Source organism: Kryptolebias marmoratus, linkage group LG15 (genome assembly GCF_001649575.2).
Source record: "Kryptolebias marmoratus isolate JLee-2015 linkage group LG15, ASM164957v2, whole genome shotgun sequence".
In the NCBI taxonomy this organism is placed as follows: Eukaryota; Metazoa; Chordata; class Actinopteri; order Cyprinodontiformes; family Rivulidae; genus Kryptolebias; species Kryptolebias marmoratus.
The window spans coordinates 13,516,602-13,541,191 of NC_051444.1; the positions used below are offsets into that span (position 1 = coordinate 13,516,602).

The 24,590-nt window shown below is 39.4% G+C and overlaps 2 protein-coding genes and 1 non-coding gene across 4 annotated transcripts in view; 2 read left to right on the forward strand and 1 right to left on the reverse strand.

Annotated features, from left to right (window-relative positions):
- Positions 1-1,367: 1,367 nt before the first annotated feature.
- cry5 (cryptochrome circadian regulator 5) lies at positions 1,368-5,406 on the reverse strand. Of its 2 annotated transcripts, XM_017418624.3 has the most exons (11): positions 5,263-5,406; positions 4,383-4,604; positions 4,061-4,255; positions 3,854-3,972; positions 3,620-3,774; positions 3,296-3,436; positions 3,016-3,183; positions 2,784-2,924; positions 2,527-2,678; positions 2,233-2,447; positions 1,368-2,115 (listed from the first exon to the last, which is right to left on the reverse strand). In XM_017418624.3, the coding sequence occupies exons 2-11, from the start codon at positions 4,592-4,594 to the stop codon at positions 2,054-2,056; spliced, it is 1,560 nt and encodes a 519-aa protein (XP_017274113.1). In that variant the 5' UTR covers positions 4,595-4,604; positions 5,263-5,406; the 3' UTR covers positions 1,368-2,053. The 2 variants fall into 2 exon arrangements, with proteins under 2 accessions (XP_017274113.1, NP_001316276.1); NM_001329347.1 differs by lacking the exon at positions 5,263-5,406 and having other exon boundaries at positions 2,054-2,115; positions 4,383-4,594.
- Positions 5,407-5,675: 269 nt separating this feature from the next.
- Positions 5,676-5,747, forward strand: trnah-gug. The gene has a single exon. It is a non-coding gene; the product is annotated as a tRNA-His (tRNA).
- A 960-nt stretch (positions 5,748-6,707) lies between these two features.
- The window catches only part of LOC108237407 (FERM domain-containing protein 5), a 59,652-nt gene continuing 41,769 nt past the window's right edge, over positions 6,708-24,590 (forward strand). The window contains exon 1 of the mRNA XM_017418801.3: positions 6,708-7,990. Coding sequence (XP_017274290.1) covers positions 7,889-7,990 — 102 coding nt within the window. The 5' untranslated portion in view covers positions 6,708-7,888. The remainder of the gene's footprint in view (positions 7,991-24,590) is intronic.

Here is a 24,590-nt window from a genome sequence, read left to right on the forward strand (position 1 = left end):
CCAGCAATGCAATTGTTTGACGTCGAATCTTGCAGTAAATACACTTGAGAGATAAATGTAGACTATTAAAGCTACATGAAACCCCTGCTGCAAGGGAACACAGCGTCCTAATTCAGCTGCGATCTTACAGTTCCAAGATCCAAGATGGTTTGAGTTGTGGGGTGTTGACACAGACTCACAGGAAAAGGGCCACACCAGCGGACAAACAGGGGACAAAGTTTGATCACAGGCTAAAAAATCTGCCTGAATCTGGCTCCAACTGAACACATCTAATGGTCAAGAATTGTGAACTCAACTCAGAAAGTTCAGTGCTCATCATGGCAATAAATATGGGTAATATTAAAAATAAACAGCCTAAAGTTTAACCTGCCGAGCGCTGCTGTTTAAGGTTTATTGGCCAAGTGACCTGAGGACACACTTTCCTGCATGCATCGAACGGCAGCTTGTTTTGATGTTTGACAGATCTCTGTGGAAACTGAGCTTGGCTTTGTACAGCCGTCTGCCCCGGCAGTGACGTTGTGACATCATCGCCTTGATATTCACACCAGTGTCAGCTCCAAGGAAGCAGAAACAGGAGAACACTTGACCACCGTGAACAGCTGTGTGCCCCACATGCCCATAGACACACACACACACACAGATCTTGTCTTTATGCTGAACTGCACTGCGTACACACTGCCTTCTGACAATCATAGCAACAATCTGTATCAGATAAATTAAAAAATTAAATAAAAGCAAACAAATTCAATTTGTGATGAGAAATTTTAACACAGTGAACAATAAGAAGTTTGGTTTTTACATTAGCTGTTGAGGGGTAAGGTCCTGAATTTAAAAATTTCAATTTAAGACTTTTTTTATACAAGTATTTTTAAAATTTGATCCCCAAACTCAACAACGTTTTTAATATTCTTGAAAGTTTGATTCACTTCATGCACACTGAGCTGTTCAGGTGAGCAGCAACGTGACTCCAGTGACCTCTAGTGGAACCAGCGAAAATGTTGCCACGGATCAACAGTTGGAATGATGTGAACCTTAAAATTGCACTTCTTGTTAACAACGGTGATGGGCAGGTTGACAGATGGGGTCAGGTAGGAGTGATGTTTGAAGGAACGCTCTGCAGTGAGAGTAGGGAGCAGGTGGAAGAGAGCCTGGAGAGGTGGAGGTTTGCTCTGGAGAGAAGAGGAATGAAAGCCAGGAGAAAAAAGAGGAAGAACACATAGGTGGTTTGTGGATGTAGTAAAGGAGGATATGAATGGTTGGTGTGACAGAAGAGGATGCTAGGAGGTAGGGTGAGGGGGAGGCAGATAGTCCACAAGGGATCATATGAAAGAAGAATAAAATAAAATAAAATGAAGGATCATCTTAAACTGATCATAATTTGCCGTTTTTATTTGAACTGGATACAAATACGTAAGACAGAATACTCAAAATAAAACTGTGAGGCTTTAAGCATTTAAGATAATGAAAGACAGACACGACAGGAGGTAAAGACACCAGCAGTGTCAGTGAAATAAGTATCTGATTAAACTGTAACTTTTGAGTTTTTTGAACATGTATTACTTTATTAACGTCTTTGTCCAGATTTTTTAGTGAGCGACTCAAAATTACTAAAGCTTGCACTGGACAAGAACAATGCACATTAATGTCTCATTTCAACGTATTGCACTGAATCAGCAGTAGATACTAATTACAGTCAGTTATTGTGAATATGGCTTCAAAGTTTTTTAACAAAATAAATCATGACCTTTTCAGAAAATGTGACCTAATCTTTATGCAGACGTTTTCTTCTCTTCTAGCCCACACAACCCAACACCAACCTTTAAACTTTGAATTACAGCAGAAAGAGTAAAAAAGGTAACAGAGCTCAATAAATATAAAAGTTTTTCTTTACATATGTGCTAAACAAAACTATTGTAGAATTCTTGCATGAAAATAATTCCAGTATAAAAAGGACACCAAAACCTGAATATTTAGGTAATACAAAAAGAAGATAGTTTCAGAATGGAGTTATCATTTCAGCAAAGATTTCCTGTTTGCTTTTAGTTGTGTGCCCTTACTCTTTTTTCATTTTCTTCTGAAACATGTCGATAATAGATGGAGCGCTGCGCTTCACACCTAGAATAAAACCAAAGAGAGAGATTTATTTACAAAGCAAAACTTTCTGCAGCCATGATTCATATTATAGAAAAAAAAACATTTATAAGATTTTATAAGATTATCTTCTGACAATACCTTGCTTTTTGACTGGTGACTGAGCCGGTGACCTCCTAGCATAAGCTTCCTTCATCCTCTGAATGTTTTTCTTGTGGACCTGTTCATGCTTTACAATTGGATGTGGGTAGTCTTTACCCACAATGCATCCTGCTGCCTGTTGGACACTCCGTGGAGCTTTCCAAGGCTCATAAATGTACTCCGCTGGGAACTTCTTCAGGCAAGGAAGGTACTTTCTGCATGAACAGCAGAGTCTGGATTATTTCACGTATTCAGAATTTTCAGGTTTTGAGTTTAACGAGGCTATGATCTTACTTAATGTAGTCTCCATATTTGTCTGTCTTCTTGCCGAACGCGACAGGAGAGTAAACCCTGAAGAACTGGTGGAAAAAGGTGCTTGCTGACAGCCACTGCCAGTTTCCAGCGTTCAGAGCCCAGTCGCCGTCCAATAAGAGCTCCTCAAAGACCTTTTAGGGGGACGGAACAACCATTCTTATAAAAAGTCTCTGTTGCAAAGAATCAGCCAAGTGAGCAACGTGAGGCAGGACAGATTCTGCAGATATTTAACGCACCTTCTGCCCTTCTTCCCAGCTGATCCACAGGTCTCCTCTGGTGAGGAAACAAGCAACAGCGTGTCTGGCCAAGTGGTGCATCCAGCCCTCCTGTCTTAGCTGAGTCATGATGGCATCAATGAAGGGATATCCGGTCCGAGCCTTAAGGAAAAATCGATGGGATGATTATTCACAGCAATATTATTCAACATTAAAAAGTTGCTACATAAATCCATGATTTTAATCTCTGTACCTCTCTCCATGCAGCTAAATATTCTGGGTTGGTGTCCCAGTCCACCTGCGTGCACGCAGAGTTGCCCTCCATCTTGTTAAAATTCGGGATCCCCACACTGGCCGTGTAGAAGAACTCTCTCCAGAGTAACTGGCCATGAAGAGAAACTGGAGGATCTGAGTGCTTTTTCTGCACATGCCACAGAGTTCAGATGAGATGAAATCAGTTATGTTATATCATCAGTCGTGCAGTTTTATTTGCACTGATATTATCTATACGTGCACAGTGATGCAACACTCACCCCCTGATAGACCTCTGCAAGTCTCCACCAGAAGGTTCTTGCTGACAGGCACCCGAAGGTGACGTACGGGCTGAGAACAGTGGTGCTGGGGCTCAGAGAGTTGGGGGAGGTCTGTGGCTTCTCAAAACTGCACACCCAGCCCTGATTTAAGGAAACAGACGAAGCATCTATCAGAGCAAGATGATTTAATTCAAACCTCTTACGTGGTCAGTACAACTTGTAAACTTCTCCACTTCTCTTCTAAAGTGACTTCTTCAGTTCCAGACTGAAATAATCTGAGTCTTGCAGGTGAAGAGAAGAGGCGAACGTGTGGGTGCTGAGTACCGCTCTTTTCATGTGCTCGTCCAGTCTCCTGAGAGCCTCCTGTTCTCCTCCTGGAAACAGTTCCTCTCCGAGAGATGTGGTATCCAGGTCGAGCTCCTCTAATGTAGGAATCCTGTATTTCTTCTCATGTTTCTCTGGGCACGGTGTCTTAATGTCTAGAAAAAGAAAAATAATTTATTTAACCCCTAATAAAATGTCACAATTCCAGTCGATCGTTTAGTGCTGGTTATGTACCTTTCATGTCTTCAAAAGTTGGAGCAGGGATTGGTTTTTTAGGTGGGCCAAGCTTTTTAGCTAGTTCTCGCAAACGGTTGTAGGTAAGGGGAGGTTTCCCATCGTTTTCCTCTATAAGCCTACGAGCACAGGCCACCAAAGTAAAATACAGGAGACAGAGAAAAACTACAGATAAAACAATACAGACATGCTCAGCGTGACACGCACCTGTCTATGTCATAAAGGGTATGGGAGATTTTGTAGATGACGCTGATTCCCTGTTCTTTGGCCAGCGTGGTCACTGTTTTGTCTCGGCTCAGACTGTAGGGCTCTGTGTCGTACTCATAAGTCAGCCGTGTCACTTTCCACTTGTTGAACAGTTTTGGGAACACATCTTCAGGCTTCCCCCTCAGGACGAACAGCCTGAAGGAGCCAAACACACCGGTGACAGAGTTCAATTCAGCCTTACTTTTGTCTTTAAATTATAATCACATGGTTTTAAGTAGCAACAACAGTTTTTCTATTCAGAATGCCGTCTCTGCGTTCCTACCTAGAGTTGAGTTTCCTCAGGCTGCAGTCCAAGTCTTTCAGTGCTCCAATGAGAAACCTCCAGCGGTTCAGTCCCACTTGGGTGTTATAGAGGTGAGGGTCCAGGATAAATACAGGGTACAGCTCTTTACAGTCTCTCAGAGCAGCCATCAGCGCTGGGTTATCATGAAGCCTGAGTCCCTTTCGGAACCAGTGAATGCATGTGTGAGCCATGCCTGACAATCTGTGGATACATGCATGAAACAAACTATTTTAGCATTGTGTAAGAGAAAAGGTGAAAACGAGTTTATGTCAATATCCTCCTGGCTAACAGTAGTTTAAATTTGCCCTCTGTAGAGATCATTTGTAAACCTAAATACCCCCCTTCTACTGCACAATACTGAATTAACTCATTTTACTATCTACAGAGGACATTTAGGGCTTTTCAATGATACCAAAAGTAAAGGGGTGGGGCTAATTACCTAACAAAGATTGGGGATTTTTTTTTTTTAAATTGTGATTGGACAATATTTTCTTTCCTAGTAGTCAGGAGGACAAGTTCATGTAAAATCATTATGAACATTCAAAATCTGCTCATTACATTGTTTTAGTTAGGCACTAAAACACTCAATCAAAAAAGCTGGGAAGCTCATCCAACAGCTGCATTTACAATAAAATAACCTTCACATCATTAAATTGTGCAGATTATAATTTGCAGCATCTTGCAAATAAAACTTCGGAGTAAATCAATCGTACTCGACAGAAGTTCTGGGTATCAGTTAGAAATCGTAACACTGACCTGCAGGAACAGAGCTGCAGACTGAACCAGCTCGCTATGTGTCACAGACATTACAAACAAATGAGTTATAGGTAAAATTAAAACTATTACAGTGAAACCTTACCCTTATAGAGCCTTTAAACACCTCAAACTTCGCTCCGATGATGTGTCGTAAACAGAAACACGCTCAGTTTTGTAACAGACACGTTTGTTGTTACAAAACGAGGAAACTGCTACGTAAGCGGTAGAATCAGCCAATCAGAGGGGAGCTGGGCGGTGAGCTGCACTTCGCCATCTTGGCCACTAGATGTCCATGTGGCCTAAAAATGGATATCAAATCAAATCTTTACATTTTACCAGCGTGTTACCGACAGCTGTTATTTAAGCTGTTTGAATTATCTTTATATTGTGATAAAAAGAAGAGTTAAATATATAACTATAAACTAACTCAGGAAAGGATTACACATAAAAACGTGAAATAGTCCACTAAAGACACCAGAATTCTGCTGCTCAGTTCCCGTCCGTTCATCGTAGCTCGCCGTGATCGTATAGTGGTTAGTACTCTGCGTTGTGGCCGCAGCAACCCCGGTTCGAATCCGGGTCACGGCATTGTGAAACAATGTCACGGCAGATGGGCGTTATTTTTCACTTTAATTAAAAACAAATCAAAAACGTTTTTGTTATTGTCTGTAATTTTCAAAAACCGTCCGGGGCAATTAATTAATGTCCAGCTGTAATATATCTATCCGGACACCCGGCAGGCTTTCACGGCAACATAAACTACACCACCAGGAGCTACAAATGTTATAGTAACTGAATTCAAAATTTTCGTAACTATTATTTTTTGCAAAGAACACATTTCTTCTTCTATATTCTATAGGCGGAAGTCTTCACTCCCCACCGCCATTTCATTTTTATTTATCATGTATACATAACCCCACCAGAGGGAGACATTGTTTTAAAAAAAAATTGGAAAACTTATTTTTACTGGTTTAGGACATGACTTACTGCACAGAAGTGCAGTTAGTGGCAAAAACAAACAAACAAAAAAAAAAAACTTTTGGTAGCAAGACACTAATACTCCTTTTTTAAGGTCAGTAAGTCAAAGTAAAATTACTTCATCTCATTTTGTTTTATCGCAGTAAGAAAAGCCAATAAAACTTTTAGACCCAAGTCGTGAATAATTTCCTGACTACTTTGCAAACCATATAATATATATATAATAATATAATATAAGCAAGATGTTATAGCTTACTTCATGTCCTGTCAGAAATGTCATAAAAAATAAAGTAGTTGTTACGGTTTGGTTGTTTTCCTGATATTTGTTGGTCTAGTTTGAGTTCCCCTGTATTAGACATCTTGGTTTCTTTTTTCTCATTATGTTTCAGTTGTGTTTTCTGTTTTCCTGTTCACAGTTTCCCTTAGCTCCCCTCTCTCTAGCTTGCCTTGTCTCACACACCTGTCAGCTATTTGTAATCAGCTCACCTGCTTCCACTTGCCAATCATCCCTCCCAGTAGATATAAGCTTCCTGTTTTCCCTTAACACAATACAACCATTTATTTTTTTCTCCTTGTGCGTAAGTCTGTTCAAACCTGGTGTTATTTAACCCATTTATTTTATTTTGTTTTCAGTCATTAAACAATATTTTTGGAATTTAACCTGCCTGCTTGCTCACTCAGGTCCCCACCAACAACCATCATCCATTACATCAATAGAAAAATCTGAATTAAACAGCTCATTGCAATGTCATGAAGACTAGTAAAAAAAGTATCAATAGCTAAGGTGTTCTTAAATTGTAAAATTGTGAGCAAAATTTGCCAACTACTACAGTGTCTGTTTGGAAACAGCAGAGGGGGCAGACAATAAAATAAGTCCAGATTAAGTGCAGATTTACTCTATTTCCACCTAAATGTCTTCTCTGTGACTCTTGTCGCTATGTTTGTGTCCCTACACAGATTAAGGCCAGCCTAATGTAGGTCAGTCACGTGACTCCAGCTTCCACACTGGGTTTTGGTGGATTCAGCCTGGTGTTTTGTTTACATTGAGTGAGTACCTGCATTTCAGAACTGCACATCAGTATACCTGGAAAACTATTGGAGTAAACTCAGTCTGCACAGGTTGATACAGCTCAGGGTAACCTTTTAATGTTTGAAGCGCAGACTCAAAAACACAACTAGTGTTTCCCTATGAACAGAGAAATGTCCCACGTTTTTAATAAGCGCGGTGGCTTATTTATCAATAAACCCTAAAAGCACCTGTCTGCTCATTGATTTGCTAAAGCCGAGCTGTGTTTCATTATGCGTGACCGTATGTGGAAACCGTCACGACGCGCAGCAGCCTATCGGCATTTCTCCTCCTTGTCGTTAAGTCCGTGAAGGCAGCATCTCGGTGACAGGCTCGTCCTTCAGCTCCCGTCTGGACCAGCACAAACTGAGGTCGGCATGGCAAAGGCTTTGGGGTGGGGTGGGGAGGGGGAGAGGAACGTAGTGAGAGGGTGTGGTGAGGGGGTGACAGTCTAGCCGGAGCGCAGAGAGCAGCGGCAGCGTCCTCGTCCCCGTCCTCCTCCCTGTCCTCCCCGCCGCCCGCCGCCCGGCGCTCGCCCCGCTGAATAAACGATGTGCCACCGCCGCCTCTCCGCACCGTCGCAGCCGCGGACCAGGTGTCGGCGCGCAGAGCAGGCACGCCGTTAGCGGGTCCGCGAGCTGCGTGTGCGCCTCTCCTCTGGTCCCGTTCGCAGACGACCGAGAAGATGCTGAGCCGACTGATGAGCAGCAGCATCCGGAGTCTGGACAGGGAGTACAACTGCACCGTGAGGCTGCTGGACGACTCGGAGTACACCTGCACCATCCAGGTCAGTGCACGGGGGGGTGAAGGGCAGCCGTGGGTGCGTGCTCGCGCTGCTCGAACGGATGCGTGTTTTCTGAGGCTGCGGGCGTCAGATTTTTTGTTTGTTTGTTTGTTTACCTGTGAGGACAGTCATCACGACCGCAGGTGGTGCGTGCACTGCGTAGCAAATTTCAAGGATGATCAAGGCGGCCACATGCCAGCAGAGAGAATCCTCTGAAAATGCATGCGTAAGCTGTTTTCATTTTTTTACAGCTTTACACCCTGCCTTGGATGCAGAGATCTAGATAATCAGGTTCAGTGGCTTAGTGGGGATTTCTGGATCTCCTGGCAGCGCGAGGCAGGCGCAGGTTTCTGGAGAGCAGCCACAGATGGTTAAACGTTGTTTATTACAGGATCTCCCAGCTGAGGTTCACAAAGCAGGTGTTTCTGACACTTCGCCATTCAGACTGGTGGCACGTTGGAGAGATGAGTGAACTTCACCTTCTGTTTAGTTTGTCACAGATTTTTAAACATGAATCTCTTCTCATCTGATGCAGAGTTAGAGGAAGCTTGCTGCCAACTGAACCTTTAAACAATCATTGTGACATGAACTATGCTAATTGAAAAAACAACTGTTCATACATTTTCATGGACTTTTATTTTTAGGACAGGCAATAAGAGCTATTAGGTTTTTTTGTCTGGTCAGATTTATTTCATTTTCTTTTGGCATACAATAAAAATCTTCAGGATGTTGGTATTGTTGGCTACTATTAGGTTAAAAAAATGATGTTAGTTCCAACTGGTGTCATGAACTGTTGCATGTGTTCATGGGGAAAACAGACAAGGTGTACAGTTTTTCTACAGATACTTGAGAAAATAGTGGAATAATTTAACAACAGTATTCTTGAAAGATAGATTGAACCAGATTTACACTTTCTTTTCTTTGTTGGGTGAATTTTATGATTAGACAAGTCCAGGAACCTGGATAATTTGTTTACAAAAAGCTGGACATGTGTGGTCTCCGATAGTTCATAAAGTTAGGAACTTTTATTAATTATTAGCTGATATTTTAAAAAAAACATGAGCAAAGGATAACTTTAAGAAACCTTTATCATGTTCTCCAACACAGAATTGTACTCACAATTGCAATTTTTAATAAACAAATAAACACATCAGCCTTGTCTAGATGGGGGCTTAGAGTTCTGTGAGCTTGGAGGCGTCTGATAGACCAAAACACCCAAACACAAGGAAGATGTGAACAGACTGATAATTCTAATTGTTTTTTATAAGAAATGCACCACGTGCTTTAAACTTATAAAACAAACAAACAAAAATCATCCGGACTGTTCCCAGCAACAGGTTTAACAGGGTTATTCACCATTAAATTAAAAATAAATACCTTTGGCCAGTGAAAACGGTTATGTAGATTCATGTGATGGAGGTATTATTACAGAAAAGTGTATCAAAAATTTAAAGCACATGTGCCACTTTTAAGATGCCCCCTTCTCTTGGGAGCTCCATGCTTTTTTAATAATAAGACAATGCAAGAAGATCTGAAGGAGCCCAGTGAAAATTTCCATCATTGTTTCATTTTCATGTGTTTGAGACCAGCCTTTTTTTTTTACTGCAGTGGTTTCTGGCTGTGAATAGATTTTGCGGAAAAGGAAAACGTGCCTCGTGTGTACTAGAAGGCTTTGCTGTTGGTGTTGCCGTGCACAGCAGCTGATGTTTATTGTGAAAGGGAAATGAACCGTGTCGTTCAAAATGTTTTCTCAAAACCAGTAGTAATTCAGAGTTCCAAAGTGCAGCGTTTTAAACCTTGATACAGCATAATACTGGACAGAATGTGCAGCTGCTCTTCCTCGGTGGTCCTTGTGTTTTTGTGCCGGCACTCTGTGCAAGGACATGCATTCGAGACTTTAGCTTTCCCTCCTTTTTTGATTAAGACTCCCAGAAAATGAGGAGTTAAACTCTGAACTGGGCAGTTTTACCTGACAAATGTTAACATGCTGTTTGAAAGGCTTCTCCTGAAGTTTGACTTGTTTTGTTGTTTTTGGCTGTGTTTTAGTCTTGAGTTGCTGCTGCTCACTACATTGCTTGAATCCTTGGCTCCTTTTCAGCTAAATTAGTCCTTCATGTTTTTATTTATTGTTGCGACAACAGCGGTAATTAATTAATTCAAATTTAGGGACTGTTTGGTTGTGTAGATGGTATAATTTGATGCGGGCCTGTTTCAAGTCTTGCAGACTGTAAGTCCTTCACTACTTTGCAGTGATCCACAGCTTTGAATCATTTCTCTTTCTTGTATTTGGAATTGTCTCAGTTGTCATATTGACATGAATGAAGACGAGAGATGACTGGAATCGGTTAACAAGCCATTTGTTTGAGTACAAAAGCATTGAAGTGAGTAGCTGTGATTAATGCTTATTAGCCCCTTTATAAAAAACAAGTGGATGAGCATCTTATGTGAGACTGCATCACTGTGGGAGCTGCGTTTGATGCTTACTACCTGAAGGGATTCCAATGCTGCTGAATCAGAGATGACAGCACTTAAAGGCCATCAACACCTGCAGATTTCGAGGAAATGACGGCAGAGGCAAAGCGAGCTTTTCTCACATTTGACAGCTTCAAGTGCTGCTCTTTGGAAGAATAAAAAAATGTTGACTCTGTGACTGTCTTAGATCTTTCGCTTCTTGTCCTCTTTGTGTTTGTGATGAATAAGGAAAAAAATCCCATGTTCTGCCAACAAGTAGTGAGCGAAATGATGTTCTTCCCTGAACTTTCACTTCTTTAATCATGTTTTCATTTTAAACTGAGGGATTACACGGTCTGACGGTGACACCTTTCAGCTCCTTCTTACTTTGGATTTTAAGAGAAAAAAGGTTTGACTTTTGATCAGATTGACGACTTCATTTTCATTTTTTATGTTCCCATTTCACAAAGAAATCACCCTGTTTTTTGTTTTTTTTTATGATTAGCTGCCTTTAATAATGCAGACCCTGCACTTGTTCCCTTTTAACATATTTGTCAACAGATGCTGATCCTACTATTTTGTGAAGCTGAAAGCACTCAGCAGGGACAGAATACTTAATTTCTTTGTGTTGCTTCCAGTGAGAAGGATTAGCTCTCTGTTGTTCATTATTCCCATCACAAGAAATAATGAAATAGGCTGTTATTTTACACCATTGGCCTCTTTTATGAGGAACAATGGTAGAAATGGAAACATAAATAGAATCACAGGCCTACTTGATTGTCTGCAACATTGTCATTTGTTTGCCGCGATCAGAATTTTTCAACGCATCCTTTAGGAAGCTGTGATAATTAAGTTTTACACAAAGAGTCTGTAAAACTAAATCAGCACTACAGATTACATAATTTCTCCCCCCCATCAAGGAGATCACTGTGCAGGATGACAATGCTGGCATGTTGAAAATGAAAACGGACGCTTCTTGTCTTTTCCTGGACACCTCGGGGATGTGGCCTAGAAAAAAGGTCCCCGCAGGGCTCAGGGGAGGGCACACATCCCATTTAGCTCAATTAGCCTACGCCTCGAATCACAGCTATTACACATAAATCACATCATACGGGAATTATGAGACTTCTGACCTCCTTAGATGGAAAAGCATCTCCATGTGAGGACAGTGTAGAGCTGGATAGCAAAGCAATCACCCAAACACTAAAATCTGCATCTTTTTAACAGGAAGTAGGACCCCAGACTATGTTCTTTGCTGACGACTTTGTTAGAGCCTAATCGAATTGAGAGTCACTCCACAAGCCCAAAACAAGGCCCATCTTACTGATGCACAAAACTGTTTTTGCAGGAAGAAAATTAGCAAAGCATTACGTTCTGTGGAAGTAAACAGAAAGCTGCAGCTGTGCTGTAAAGATGAAATAATGAAAGGAAATGTAGCCTGGTTTTAGGTTCTCTGCACTGATTTTAATAGGATTCATTTAAAATCTTAGGGGTTTGTAGGCTTTTAATGGCTTCTCTTGCAGCTGAATCTGACCTTCTAGCTTTCGACAAGCCTGTGCACTCTGAGACCCTCTGTCAAAGGAATATTTGTGACCGAAATACGGCTAAAAAATCTGAGGTGACAGAGCTGTTGCTGTGAAAGCACCAAAGTTGCAAAACAGGCTGCCTGGAAAGATTAGGTCAGCAGGTTCAGTGATTTATTTAAGAATCACTCCTTGAATTTTAAACACTTGAGGTAAAGGCTTAGCTCATTTCTGACGTTTATGTGCAAGAATGTTGATAATAGAAGCGACAATAAAGTAAGATTATGTCAGTTGTCAAGATCAGGGAACAAAGTGGAGATCTTCCCACTGATTATGTTTCATTTAGAACCTATTTTACTCAAAACCACCAAGCTGAATCTATCACAGGTGCTCTGCGTGGACTTTATAAGCAAAGGTTTTTGTCCACTTACCCTACTACTCTCGGCTAACCACTGGGAGCCTTTTGAGTGTTTGACAATTGTGGAAAAATGAAGCACAAATCAAGGATAGACTGAATCAGCAATCACACAGCACTGATTCACAGCCATGCAATCAATAATGGCATAAACAGTTACTCAATGCTGCATTTAAATTATTTAAAGTCCAGTTTTATCTACATCACTCACCTACATGCTCAGGATCATCAGACAATAAAGCCGACATTTACTATTCATAGTGATTAAAAACAGAGCTCTGTTTTTTATCGTGGGTTCTAAAGTTTCAAGAATCCTTGATGAATGCTTCTACCTTTAGAGTTTAGGTGACTTTTGTAAGCACTGGGGTACCTTCAGGCTTTACCCGAATGTGTGTAATTTAAATATTTTTTATTCCATTTGAGTTCAGTCACTGAATAGAAATATGATTTGACTCTATATTGAAAATCTCTCCAGAACAAAAATGTAATTACAAGCACACAGTTGCAGGGATTATTTCGATATATTTTCTCTGGGAGCTGCACACTGGATGTGGTTCATTTGTTTTTTTTTTCATTATTAACCTTTATTTAGCCAGGTTAGTCGATTGAAAACTCGTTCTCATTTACAACAACGACCTGGCCAAGAGGCAACAGCAGGGGGCTAGATAAAAAAAACAATCACATAGAATATGATATGCTAATATGCCTTTTCAGCGACTGAAACAAATGCAGTTTGATCATGTTAATCAGCTCATCAAAGTCATGTTGATATGACACACAGTCATATTTCTTGAGGTTGCCACAAACATTTTGCAGTTTAAATCCATATCTTTTTGTGTGGCATACACTCAGAATTTCTGTTTTCTGTTGCTTATAAAGTGAATTATATCACAGCTTTACCTCAGTCAACATCACCCAGGAGTCGGAGAGATCATCGTTAGAGCTTTTTATAATTTATTTTTCTGTCATGGACCAAAAGATGCACATCAAAGATTAAAAGCAAAATGCCTGATAGAATAGCAGTGATGCAGGGAGGCACGCTTCATCATTGTGAGTAAGTGGTTTAGTCACCTGGCACCAACTCAGGTTCTTTATTGCTCACTAATGAAATTAGGGCTGTTCTTCTGAAGCCAAATACAAAACTTGGAAGGTGCTGGAATCATTTGCAATGTGAATGCATTATTGAAATAGGTTGCTCTTGTCTCCAAAGTAGTCTCTCTGCTCTCATAATGTTTTTCCCTTGGTGCACAGGCTAAAATTGGAACGGAGGATGGAACATATTTTGTTTTCATACATGCAAAGGCCTGTTCTCATGCTCATCTTCACCTCAGAGACTCTATATCAAAACACTGAAATCAGTTTATCTTGCAGAGTGTAATTTGAATTTTATTTTTTGTTTGTTTTTTACAGAGCAATGTCTTTCATTGGTTTGCTTTTTGTTAGAGAAGATTTGGACTCTTTTGGAAACCATGGTCAATATTTTTCATGCCATTTATATCTCTCTAGATGTATTTTTGTAGTAAAAAAATTTATTCTAGTTATCAACAAAAAATTTGAATGCTTTTCTAAATCAAAATAGTCTTCAGTCACATTGATGGCTATGTGTAGTTGTACTAAAGGACAGTGACAGCTCAACTAAGTGCTAAGGTTGTATAATGGTTTAAACACTTCATAACTAGCACATAATACATCTGAGGCTGATGGGATAAAAAGTGAGATGGCTACCAGCTTGTTACCAAGTCAGAGGATTACTAAGGACAAAGACGTATTAGACCAGAGCTACCTTTTTGCAGCAGTGCATTGCAAAACACAAACGCTCAAACCATGGAAAGGTGGGTATCAGGCATTTTGCTTTTAATCTTTGATGTGCAAACTAGAGGAAAGGTGGCTCATTAAAGGATTTGTGTTCTAGGGACACTTAAAGGGATGTTGCAGTGGAATTCTGTGGAAGTTATGAACAAATAGTATATTATAACTGTTGTGTAATTCTTTGAACAGCCTCAGTTTTGTGTACATGGAATTCTGTGATCATTTGTTAGCACCACTAGTAATAGCAGCTAGCTGTAGCACTTCCAGTGCAGCCTGTGCAGGAATTTTGTACTATTTCTGTTGAAATAGCCATGAAATTTTAAACCGACAGTGATGTAATGGTCTAAAACATATTTGCATGAAGTGGCATGAAATTTTGAAGACTGGAGTTGTTTTAGGATGGCTGTGATCCACTTTGGAAGTGGGTCACCTCAGAACGGATTGACAAGCTAATAATGGATTGTTTGTTCAAACCCATTTTCATCTCTGCCTTCAACAGTTCAGACAAACGTTGTTGTTTAAACATTTATACTGTTTTCAGTTTTGCATTACATGGTGATTTGGGCAGAAATATCATGAAATTCCTGCTGGAATTGATCCCAGGCTGCACCAGAAATGCCTACAACTAGCTGCTGCTATCTTTATTTGTGTTTGCAATTAACCTGTGTAAATAATACTGTAATGCAAAACTGACAGCATTGTCTAGGTTAATTAAAGTAGCATTTATATGAACTGCTATGATTTTTTTTTTTAAATTGGAGTTGTTTTAAGTGGCAGCAGTTTTGTTCTTCAAAATTTTGGCCATTCAACTCAAAAGATGATGTTTTTTGTATAGAACCCTATTTCAAAATGTCCCTAATATACCTTTAATATACATTTAAATTTGCTGTTTAATAGGTGCTGAAAAAATTTGACCATGACCAAAGTGGTGAACTGAAATAATCATCTAAATCGCTCTTAAACTAGCATGTTCTTTTGTTTGTTTTACTAATCTTTAATACAAGATTTTCTCTAGACTATTGTTGTTATTTTGTTTGAATCTAAAGTGATTAAATGTTGAGCTATGATAAATACAGGCAAGCATTTGCCAGTATCTATTTCCTTTTAGTGAGTGTCTAAAATGTTAGGCGAATTAAGGAAATGATCAATACCTAATGAGTCTCTGATACAATGAACCAATGGAACCAGCTCACTTGTGATTTGGATGGTTTATTTGTCATCTCGTGGGACATGCTCTGTCTCAGCTCAAGATGTGGTGAGCTGCAGAGAAGGGACTTCTTCTTAGTTTGGGAAGCTCCTATGTGTAGGCTTAAAGAGCCTAATGATGCTCAGTCTTAACAGACATTTTAACAGAGAAAATGTTAATAGCTTTACTCTGACATCGCAGTTTATGGTGCGAAACGTAACACCCTGAGTGGTGCTAACAGTCTGCATAAACGCTCAATCAGCCTTCCTTAATAAAAGGTTTAGCATACAGTATCTCACCTGATTTCCCACACAGCTTTATCATGAGCATATAGCTTTAACATGAAAATAATCCACACTGATGGCTTTCAGTAGATTTATTTCTAACTGGTAAAGGTTTTAAAATAGAATAAAAGTGCAGTAGGATGTGCTTTAAATAGAGCCCTTGCTAATCTCCTTGGCTGACAGCTATGAGCTGCTCTGCTGAAACCAACGAGTTACGTGTTTTAAATGAGACAACGTCCCGTTAATTAACACGTAAAAGCCCAAGAATGTGTAGAAATGGTGAGAAATGTGTCAGGCGGTTGTGGACGATTAATGCAGGCAGTCTTGGTGAAGGTGCAAACCTAAAATCTTTAAAGTCAAAACAACAGGAAACTGGCAGTAATATAGGACAGACGATCTGACACTAAAACCAGGAGTATAGATACTGGTGAGAGTGACGCTGCAAGAAAGACAGGTGAGCAATAAGATCTCTAGGGATTACTTTTATTTTATGACATTTGACCTTTGGCCCTGGTAGTAAGATCCTACTTTAGTGAAGTCAGTCAGAGTAACTCCTCTTTTCCTGCTCCGTGTCTTAGTCAGCACAAATTTTCATCATCAGATTCTTAGGGAGGCAAAATCAACTCATTTAAATGCTTCTCTGCATCACTGCTTAAGTCATTCTGCAGAAAAATCACAAGTTTTGAAGCTGTTCATCCAGACATTGCATAGTACAAACTATTTAATATTCAGTGAGAATTACTCACTTAATACTGAAGCTAATTAAGGTTCTATCAGTGCAGCTCCTCATAACACATTCATCATTCAGTATAAAAAATGTAAATAATATTACCAAAAATGTACTTTCCAAAAATCCAGACAGAGCAAATTAAAGGTGTGAATTGTAAAAATAAATACTCTCACCCATCTCTTCCTCTGTCATTTTCCCTTTTCTTTTTTTGTTTGATATTTCTTTTATCTTTGACATTATTAGTCCCCCTAGATCTGCAAAAATCCTCTCTTTGTATCTTTTAATTTCTCCTTTTTCTTTCTGTCCTCTCTAAGCCAGTGAAATTACAGCTGAGCAAACTTAATAAGCTGTTTTTGAGTGAACCTGACACCAATGATTAACATGGCAGCCATGCAATTTGTGATTCTGTGGTAGGGATGTTAAAGGTGTTTAAATGGAAAACTTCAAGAGTCTGCTGTACTCATACACGGTGGGGCTGTAAATTTTTAGGTATCACATTTTTATATTTATTCCAAATCTTGCTGTCACTTTTTAATTTAAATATATAACATGTGTCCTACAGCTTTAAGCCACCCTCCAAGCTTTTATTTGGATCCATATTTCTCCTAATAACCATGAGCTGGGAGGATGACAATTTTTTACCCAGCAAAGAATCACTGAGTAACATATTTTTGAAACAAGAAAGGCCTTGAACATGTAGTCATTGTTGTGTTTATTCTGTCTTTTTGGGTTTGTAGTGACTGTAGACATTCAGATATACTGTTTGTTAATTCAATTAATTTAAATAAATGTTACTTGGAGAGACTGAGTGTGACACCATTTGTTCAAAAACATTTGTGTTCCCTACAAAGCATCAGTATGAAAAGAGGGAAAACAGCTCTTTTGACTGACAAAAGTTGAGATTCTGTGATTTATAAAAAAAAGTAAAATGACAAAGCATGGTGACTATGCTGCTTTTGAATATATTGCATGCAGATATTAGATAAAGTCAAATCTAACAGTCATTATGGTTGTCATTATTTTAGTTTAGTTACAGAAAAATCATGCAGAAATTGCACGTTTTCACACATAAAAACATGTTAAATTAAACGCATGCTCTGCAAACTTTTCCTGTCTGGTTTTGAAACATTCACATCAGATTTATGTGAAAGTAGCATGTTTTCCCACATAGAGTCATGAAAAAGATGATAAATTCATGTGGTTTTCCTGTAAAAGTAAATATTTTACGATTTTTGCCTCCGACTTCTTGTTGATTTTTTCATTTCTATGTGTGTTTTTGGCATGACTTAAAGTCCTTTAGGGTTATAAATGAATAAAACATCGAAAGCTTCTTATTGTTTGGAAAAAAAAAGAATAATTTCTGTCCACTTACCTACTAAAGTTACTCGTGTACATAAATAAACTCACTAGGAAATGAAAATATGATTAAAGACCATTTAATCAAATCTCAAGTCAAGAGCTCACTAAGTCAAGCTCATGTTTATTAGTTTTTTTATTGTTATGATCAGTAATGAAGAGTTTTTGCACTGTGCAGCATGAACATTACGGCTTGTTTTAATTTTGACAATGAAACACAGTTATGTAATTGGCCTGTCCTGTCTGGAAGACTTGAAGAAGATTATAGTTTAATGTGGGGAACAGAGCAGCAGCCAGACTGTACCACCCAAACCAAACCGCCTCGCTGCATGTATGGGAGCAGTTTCAGCTTCGAGGATTAGGCTGTGTGACTACCATGAGATTGGGATAGCTTAAAAGGAAAAGGTCTGCAAATCAATGTTATTTAGCTTCGTATTTCAATCTTCCTGTTCCTCCCTTAATGTCATTCTGTCGCTGCTCCATTCCATTTATAATAAGAGGTCAGAGGTACCATATGCTGTGGCTTCCTAAAGCAGCAGCAGTGAGGCTCAGAAGATTAGCAAAATGGACGTGTATTAGTGCCTCAGCGCTCGTTGATATTACAGAGGCTGAGAAATCCTTCTTACAACAACGCTGGCTTCACAGCAGGGAAATCTATAGGGCTTTACAGAAATGAGAGAGCAGGCTCTTATTCTCACTCCAGTCTTTTCCTGTACTCCTCTGCTCTCTCCTCTTTTATGCCAAAACTTGAAAGTGGAGACAAAGCATGTTGGGGAGAGGCAGGAGCTTGTTGAGAATGTCACTAGAAAGAACAAGTGAAGGCACAGCAGTGATCCCGCGTTTACTGGTGTCAGCTTCGCTCAAAGTGGAAATCACTTTGTGATTTTTTTACTCACACGTGGGTCACATGTTTTATTCATGACTCCGATCCTTCCCTTTGCCATTTAATCACCATACTAATGAAGTTCACAGAGGTGCTCCTAATTGTCCTTGTGGGATTTTTTTGTTTGTTTGTTTCTGTTTTTAACCGCACACCTTTTGTGTAATGGTGTCTGTTAGTGCTAAAGAAATAGCTCATGTGTATATCTGATTTTGAAAGTTTGTGTGAATTCCTGCATCAGTGAGAGATGAGACTGAAAACTTTGCCGGTGTCAGGTGTCCACTGTGGTCTTAGGGTACTTTGAAAAGGCAAAAAGCTTTAATTACACTCGGATGCTGACGTCCTGTCGTGTACCTGCTGGCTCTGCAGATTGCAGACGGCAGTATCCTGTGTGTGTGTCTGCTATTGTGAGTCTGCCTGTGTGCAGGTCTTTTAGGATGAAGGGTTTACTTAGGGCTTTGTGAGATGTTGATTTCACAGCATAAATGTGGCTGTAATAACTCCATGACTCTCACCTGGGAAACATGCTGTGCCTGCTAATTACCCTGCAGCACAAAGAGAGAATACAAATACAAAATGTTAGAGGATAAAAATCTTCAGAGGTGTTTCACTGTTCAAAAACAAATTTTAAACTTGCCATTAATTGTTGTTGTTGTTTTATTGAAGTATTTCTGCACTGTTATGAATTTGTATGCTGTGATGTGAGCAGTAACCACACAGAAACACATGTTCTCATACATTTACAACCAAAGGTCTTATTGAGTTTTAAATGCTGTGTTTGTGCTTATATAGTTTATAAAGCTGGTTTACCGTACAATAATTAAGAGTGCTCCGCCTGTCTATGCGGTCCATCTTGGATGCGTGCTGTGGTCTGTGGTGTGTGTGTTTGTGTTGTAGGTGTCTTATTTGGCGTCCCCTGGGGAAGTGCGGCTTCTTGTACTGTTATGTGCGATGAAGGTGTGATCTTCTTGCTGAGTCCCGACAGCCAGCTTTAACAGCAGAGGATGCTGCAGCCTATTAGGCAGCTCGGGATTTGGGCTCTGCAAAGACATCTTGTGGCACTAGGTACCAATGACATGACTACCAGATACTTTCAAGTGCTCCTGGCGTTGGTTAACCCCCTCAAAACTGATGTCTGCTTTTAAATATTACACACAGACTTCATTTTGAATGTGAACAATCACTTTTCTCATGACTTGCCTAGATGTGGCTCCACTCTTTTGACTTATTTAGTATTTTGGATGAAAGTGGGCTCGGTCCCTAATTACTTTTCACACTGAACAGAAGTGAGACAAGGGCACAGTAGTGGGTCTGTATGAAATTCTGATTTTATGATGAGACCTCGAGTAAGAATACCATGGTTTCACAGTATTGCAGCATAAAAAATTAAAGCGTCATATCATTCACCTGCATTTATTTAAAATAAACAGAATGCTCCTACTGCATTTGCTAAAAAAGGGGTAGGCAACCCTGGTCCTGGAGGGCCACTATCCTGCATGTTTTACTTGTTTCTCTGCTCCAACACACCTGATTTGAATCAGTGTGTCATTAACAGGCTTCTGCAGAACATGAAGAGGTGATTTAACCACTGAATCACAACTGATGAACTGTTGGAGTCAACCAGATTCAAGATGGCTACCACAACTAATCAACCTCAGCAAACACAAAAAGGGGCTATAAGTCCATTATTTTTACCGGTTTTGACCTGACATTTAGCACTATAGCAAAGCCCTAACAGCTCCCATGACATTTTTGTGTAAAACTTTGACATGGAAGCTGGTGGGCAGTATGCATTTCTCCTAGAAATGTTCTTTTCTTAGTGCTAAGTGCTGGGTAATATTAGCCTTCTAGGTTCAAGATTTATTCGCAGTAGGTCCACTCTGGATGTTTCCCTTTGCTGAGTACATCCCAACCCTCCGTGTGTGAGAGCTGCTGCCACACACTGATCTAACTTTGATGGCTTGGCCTTTGTATAACTCACTCAGATATTGAGTGTCTTTGTCTTTGTTTCCTGCATCTAATACAAGAACCTACTGTTTGATTTGATCTTTTCAGCAAATTTTCAGGCATGATTATATTTGTTCTTTGCAGCAGGACATAGACAAAGATGTAAAAAAAAAGATTACAATGTTCACCTATCTTTCTTAAAGCAGTGAGGTCTTTTAACATTTTTTTAATGATTGTTAAAATACATTTTAATTAACAAGTTTTAAGTGTGTATAACATTTTATACACAATGTGACTATCTATGTAATATATAATATAGTATTTAAAGCGACCAAATTTTCTTTTGTATGACAAACCCTTCAGTTGTAGGCTACTGTTTCTTCAAAGTTTGCCAAAAGCAACTGAGTAAAACTTTAAAAAGGTAACAGAAAATATTTCTGTTTATACTTCTCATTGTATAGAACACATTTATCACATATGGCTCTTCCACTAATGAAAGTATCCTAATATGTTACATGTTTAAACAACTTTTTTTGTGAATTGGTTAGCATCTAAATCCCCAAGGATGCAAAATACTTGTTTAAATTAAAGGGCTTTTTGTACCAAATACTTCTGATATTATTGTAACTTTTGTGTTTTTGTCTATAGAACACATACAGTGTACAAATGCAATTACAGACAGCAAGACCAGTAATTGTTCTCTCACACTTATGATCCAGACCCGTCTGGATCTTCCTCTTCATCAGTGACTGCACCTCTCCTCTTTTTAGCTAAGCTCCTCAGTCCAGAAGTCTGCTGAGGTCTATTTTTAAACTCTTGCTATAGTGGAGCAACCGTGTGTGCGTGGAATACTAAGCGCCCGCTCATCCCCTCTCTAACTGTGGGTAACTGGAGTCGTCATTGTCTCACTCTCATACGAAGAACAGACGCTTCAATCAGGTGTCAGCCAGAGAGCTTTTGTTTCCTTTAAATTGTCTTTCCTCCTTTTCTTTTTGCACTTCTCTTTTACACATAAAACACACAATAAGTACAGTATATTGTCAGTATACCCCCTCCTTCTCTTTATTTTTGCCTCTCTTCAGCCCTTAAATATTCACTTTGTGTCTTCATCGTTCTTTGGAGGGGTGAACACTGTGATGAGTGAGCAGACTGGTTATAGACTGTTTCGTAATGTCATGACATCTCAGAAGGAGCTGCTGTGATGCTATGCAGGGATGCCTTCTGCTTACGATGTGTGTGTGTGTGTGTGTGTGTTTGTCTTCCAAAAGGGAAAAGCCAGAAGAGGTCTTTCTTCTTCCTCTTCCCATGGCTTTTAGAGAATGACTTCAGAAAGGGTTTAATATCTCCCACAGTTCTTTACTGCCATATGCTAAAATTATATTGTATTTGAGATATTTGTGACCAACCATAAAACCTATTGTTTAAAATTTTACTGAATACATTTACATTAAAACCAAAAGTTATTCAGATAGATAAAATTTCCATCCCTCATACGAAATAAAAATACTTGTTGTAGTCCCAGATGAACAACAAACCTTCCAACTTGCTCAACAACACAATTAGTTCATTTGTTTATCCATCAGTATGACAGCCCGAAAATGTCCTTTTTGCAGTTGACCAATGTAAGTTGTACAACAGTCATTGCTGATCCAAGTCGAGCTTCCAAGTAATTACCCTGATTACTCAGTCTTTCTCTACAACAGACACACAAATCTTCCCAACACACAGCCCATTTCCATTAGCTTCACTTCAGGTGATGAATATATTCCAGGCACGGTTTTCATCCATCACTGCAGCTCCAGTGGTCACATGAAATATGTAGCTGAAAATCTGCAGAAAAGCTAATTGGTCCGACTAGCTCTCAGCAACAGTGACATAGAGGATGTTTACTCTGGGTTAGAGATGTTAAAGCTCCTCATGTCATTTAAAGGTTTTCACCTCTCATTGGGAAATGTTTACACATAATTTCTAAGAAGAAATATTATTACGGTGGATGTTGAAAACCTTGTTACAAGAGCAACACACTCCATGATCTACAGTGCAGACAAGAGAATATTAAATCCAGATTACCTCTTGAGGTGAAATTAAACAGCTAGAGCTCCTAAACTCCCGACAGCAGTTTGACTTTGTGACGTAAACCCTCTGAAAGGGTGCACCGTGTGAGCTTTACTGAGTTGCTGATGCATCACAGCGAGGGCGGGACAAAGGATGGACTGCACAGCAGTGTTGCAGTGGATTTATAATTTGGAAGAAGAGCCCCATTTGAAATAGTTTCGAACGTTTCTTCCTTCTAAACGGTAAACAGGCATGTGATTAAATTCCTGAGTTTGACTGCAGATGTTAGACATGAAGGGAAGAGCAACACTTTGTTTTGCTTTGAAACAATCCTCAGGCTGATGAGATGCAAGCCGCAATACTTATTTTTTTATATTTCTTTCTTTTCTGGGCTTTTTTATCACTCTTACCACCTCAGTTGTTTTCGTTTTTCAGTTTATTTGGCAAACTCCTCAGAACCTGATCTGGATCTGAAATTACCCACATCGTCTTCTTACAGTATTTACACATTTACATTTATAGGATTAAAATAGCAGAAAGTCATTTAAAATGCAAGTGGGTTTTTTTTGTCCATTGTCCAAAACTTGGAAGCAGCTGTTTGACTGGAAAATTGTTGACTCTGAGGATTTCACTCATCCCAAATCAGCTCTTTGACATTTAAACAAAATCTTGCAAAGTCGTAGCGATTTAAACAGAAAAGCTACATATTTCGGATAAGAATATTTATCCTGTTAGTCTCTTTCTGATAAAAGTAGAAACAATGATCTGCAATTTTTATTTAAGCTTTTCACTGAATTTACCTCCCACAGCACAGATTTGCATTATAATACGTGAGTGAAGGCACTTGGGACCTCTCCTTACAACTGGCTGTGTCTCATCTCGTCACAGCATCTCTGTGTCCCACCCAGCCAGTGACTTTCCGCCGCCCTTGAATTTTTTAGAGATGCTGGGGGAACCGTGGGTCTCTATGGCAACAACGTTATTACATCACTTTTCTCCAGCTGTTGTCGTCAGGCTGGTGTTTGGCCAAGCTCTGCAGCAGCCCAACACTGACGCCGCAAATTCATTACACACACACACACACACACACACACACACACACACACATGCTGCTGCTGCTCCGTCCAAAGGCTTACTCTGAACTCTTCCAGCTACAAGAGCGTGACCATATGGGCCGACTTGTTACAGTGCAGCTGCTTAGCTCCTCTGAGGATTATCTTATGAGTCAGTAAATTAGTTTTTATCTGAAATGTTTTAAGTAAGAAATAATGGAGAAAAAACATCCCAGATATGTCCATCATTTCCTGCTTGAGTGATTGCATTTATAAAGTTTTCATTAAAGAGGTGAAAAACAAAAGTCTCTGTTTTTAAAGCAAGCTGTGATGGTCAGTATTTTTTTGCGGTAATAATTTGGGTAATTTGGAAAACAATGTGATTAATAAATAAATGAAACTGCATAGATTTTCTTGTTGTAATTACTTTTTGAAACTGAAATTAAAGAGTGTTAATCCAGGTAACTTCTGTACACCACCACAAGGGATACAAAATGAAAATAAAGTTCATGTAAAGCTTGAAATTGATCAAAAATAACATTTAAGTTTTTTGCAAGTCCTTTTGTCAAAAGCATAAGAGTCACTGAACAATTAAATGATAATGTTTGCCTTGAAGGTTCACAGAAACCGTAAATATGTGTTTTCATACAATATCAGTGAAGTGAGAAAGACCCACTGGTCAGCTCAGCCGCCTTAAAAAATGCAAAAACAAACAAAAAAAATAAGGGAATATATGTAAATTTAAAGACAACTAAAGTGGATAATCCCTTAATAGTAGTGGGCAAAACTGTCTAAAGTCAAGTCCAAGTGAAGAACAATCTTAAAAACGCATCATTGCATCAAAAGTTGTCATACTGTAAACTGGTAACACTAAAGAAACCGGTGTAGATACAGAACAAGGTGATCCTAAGAACT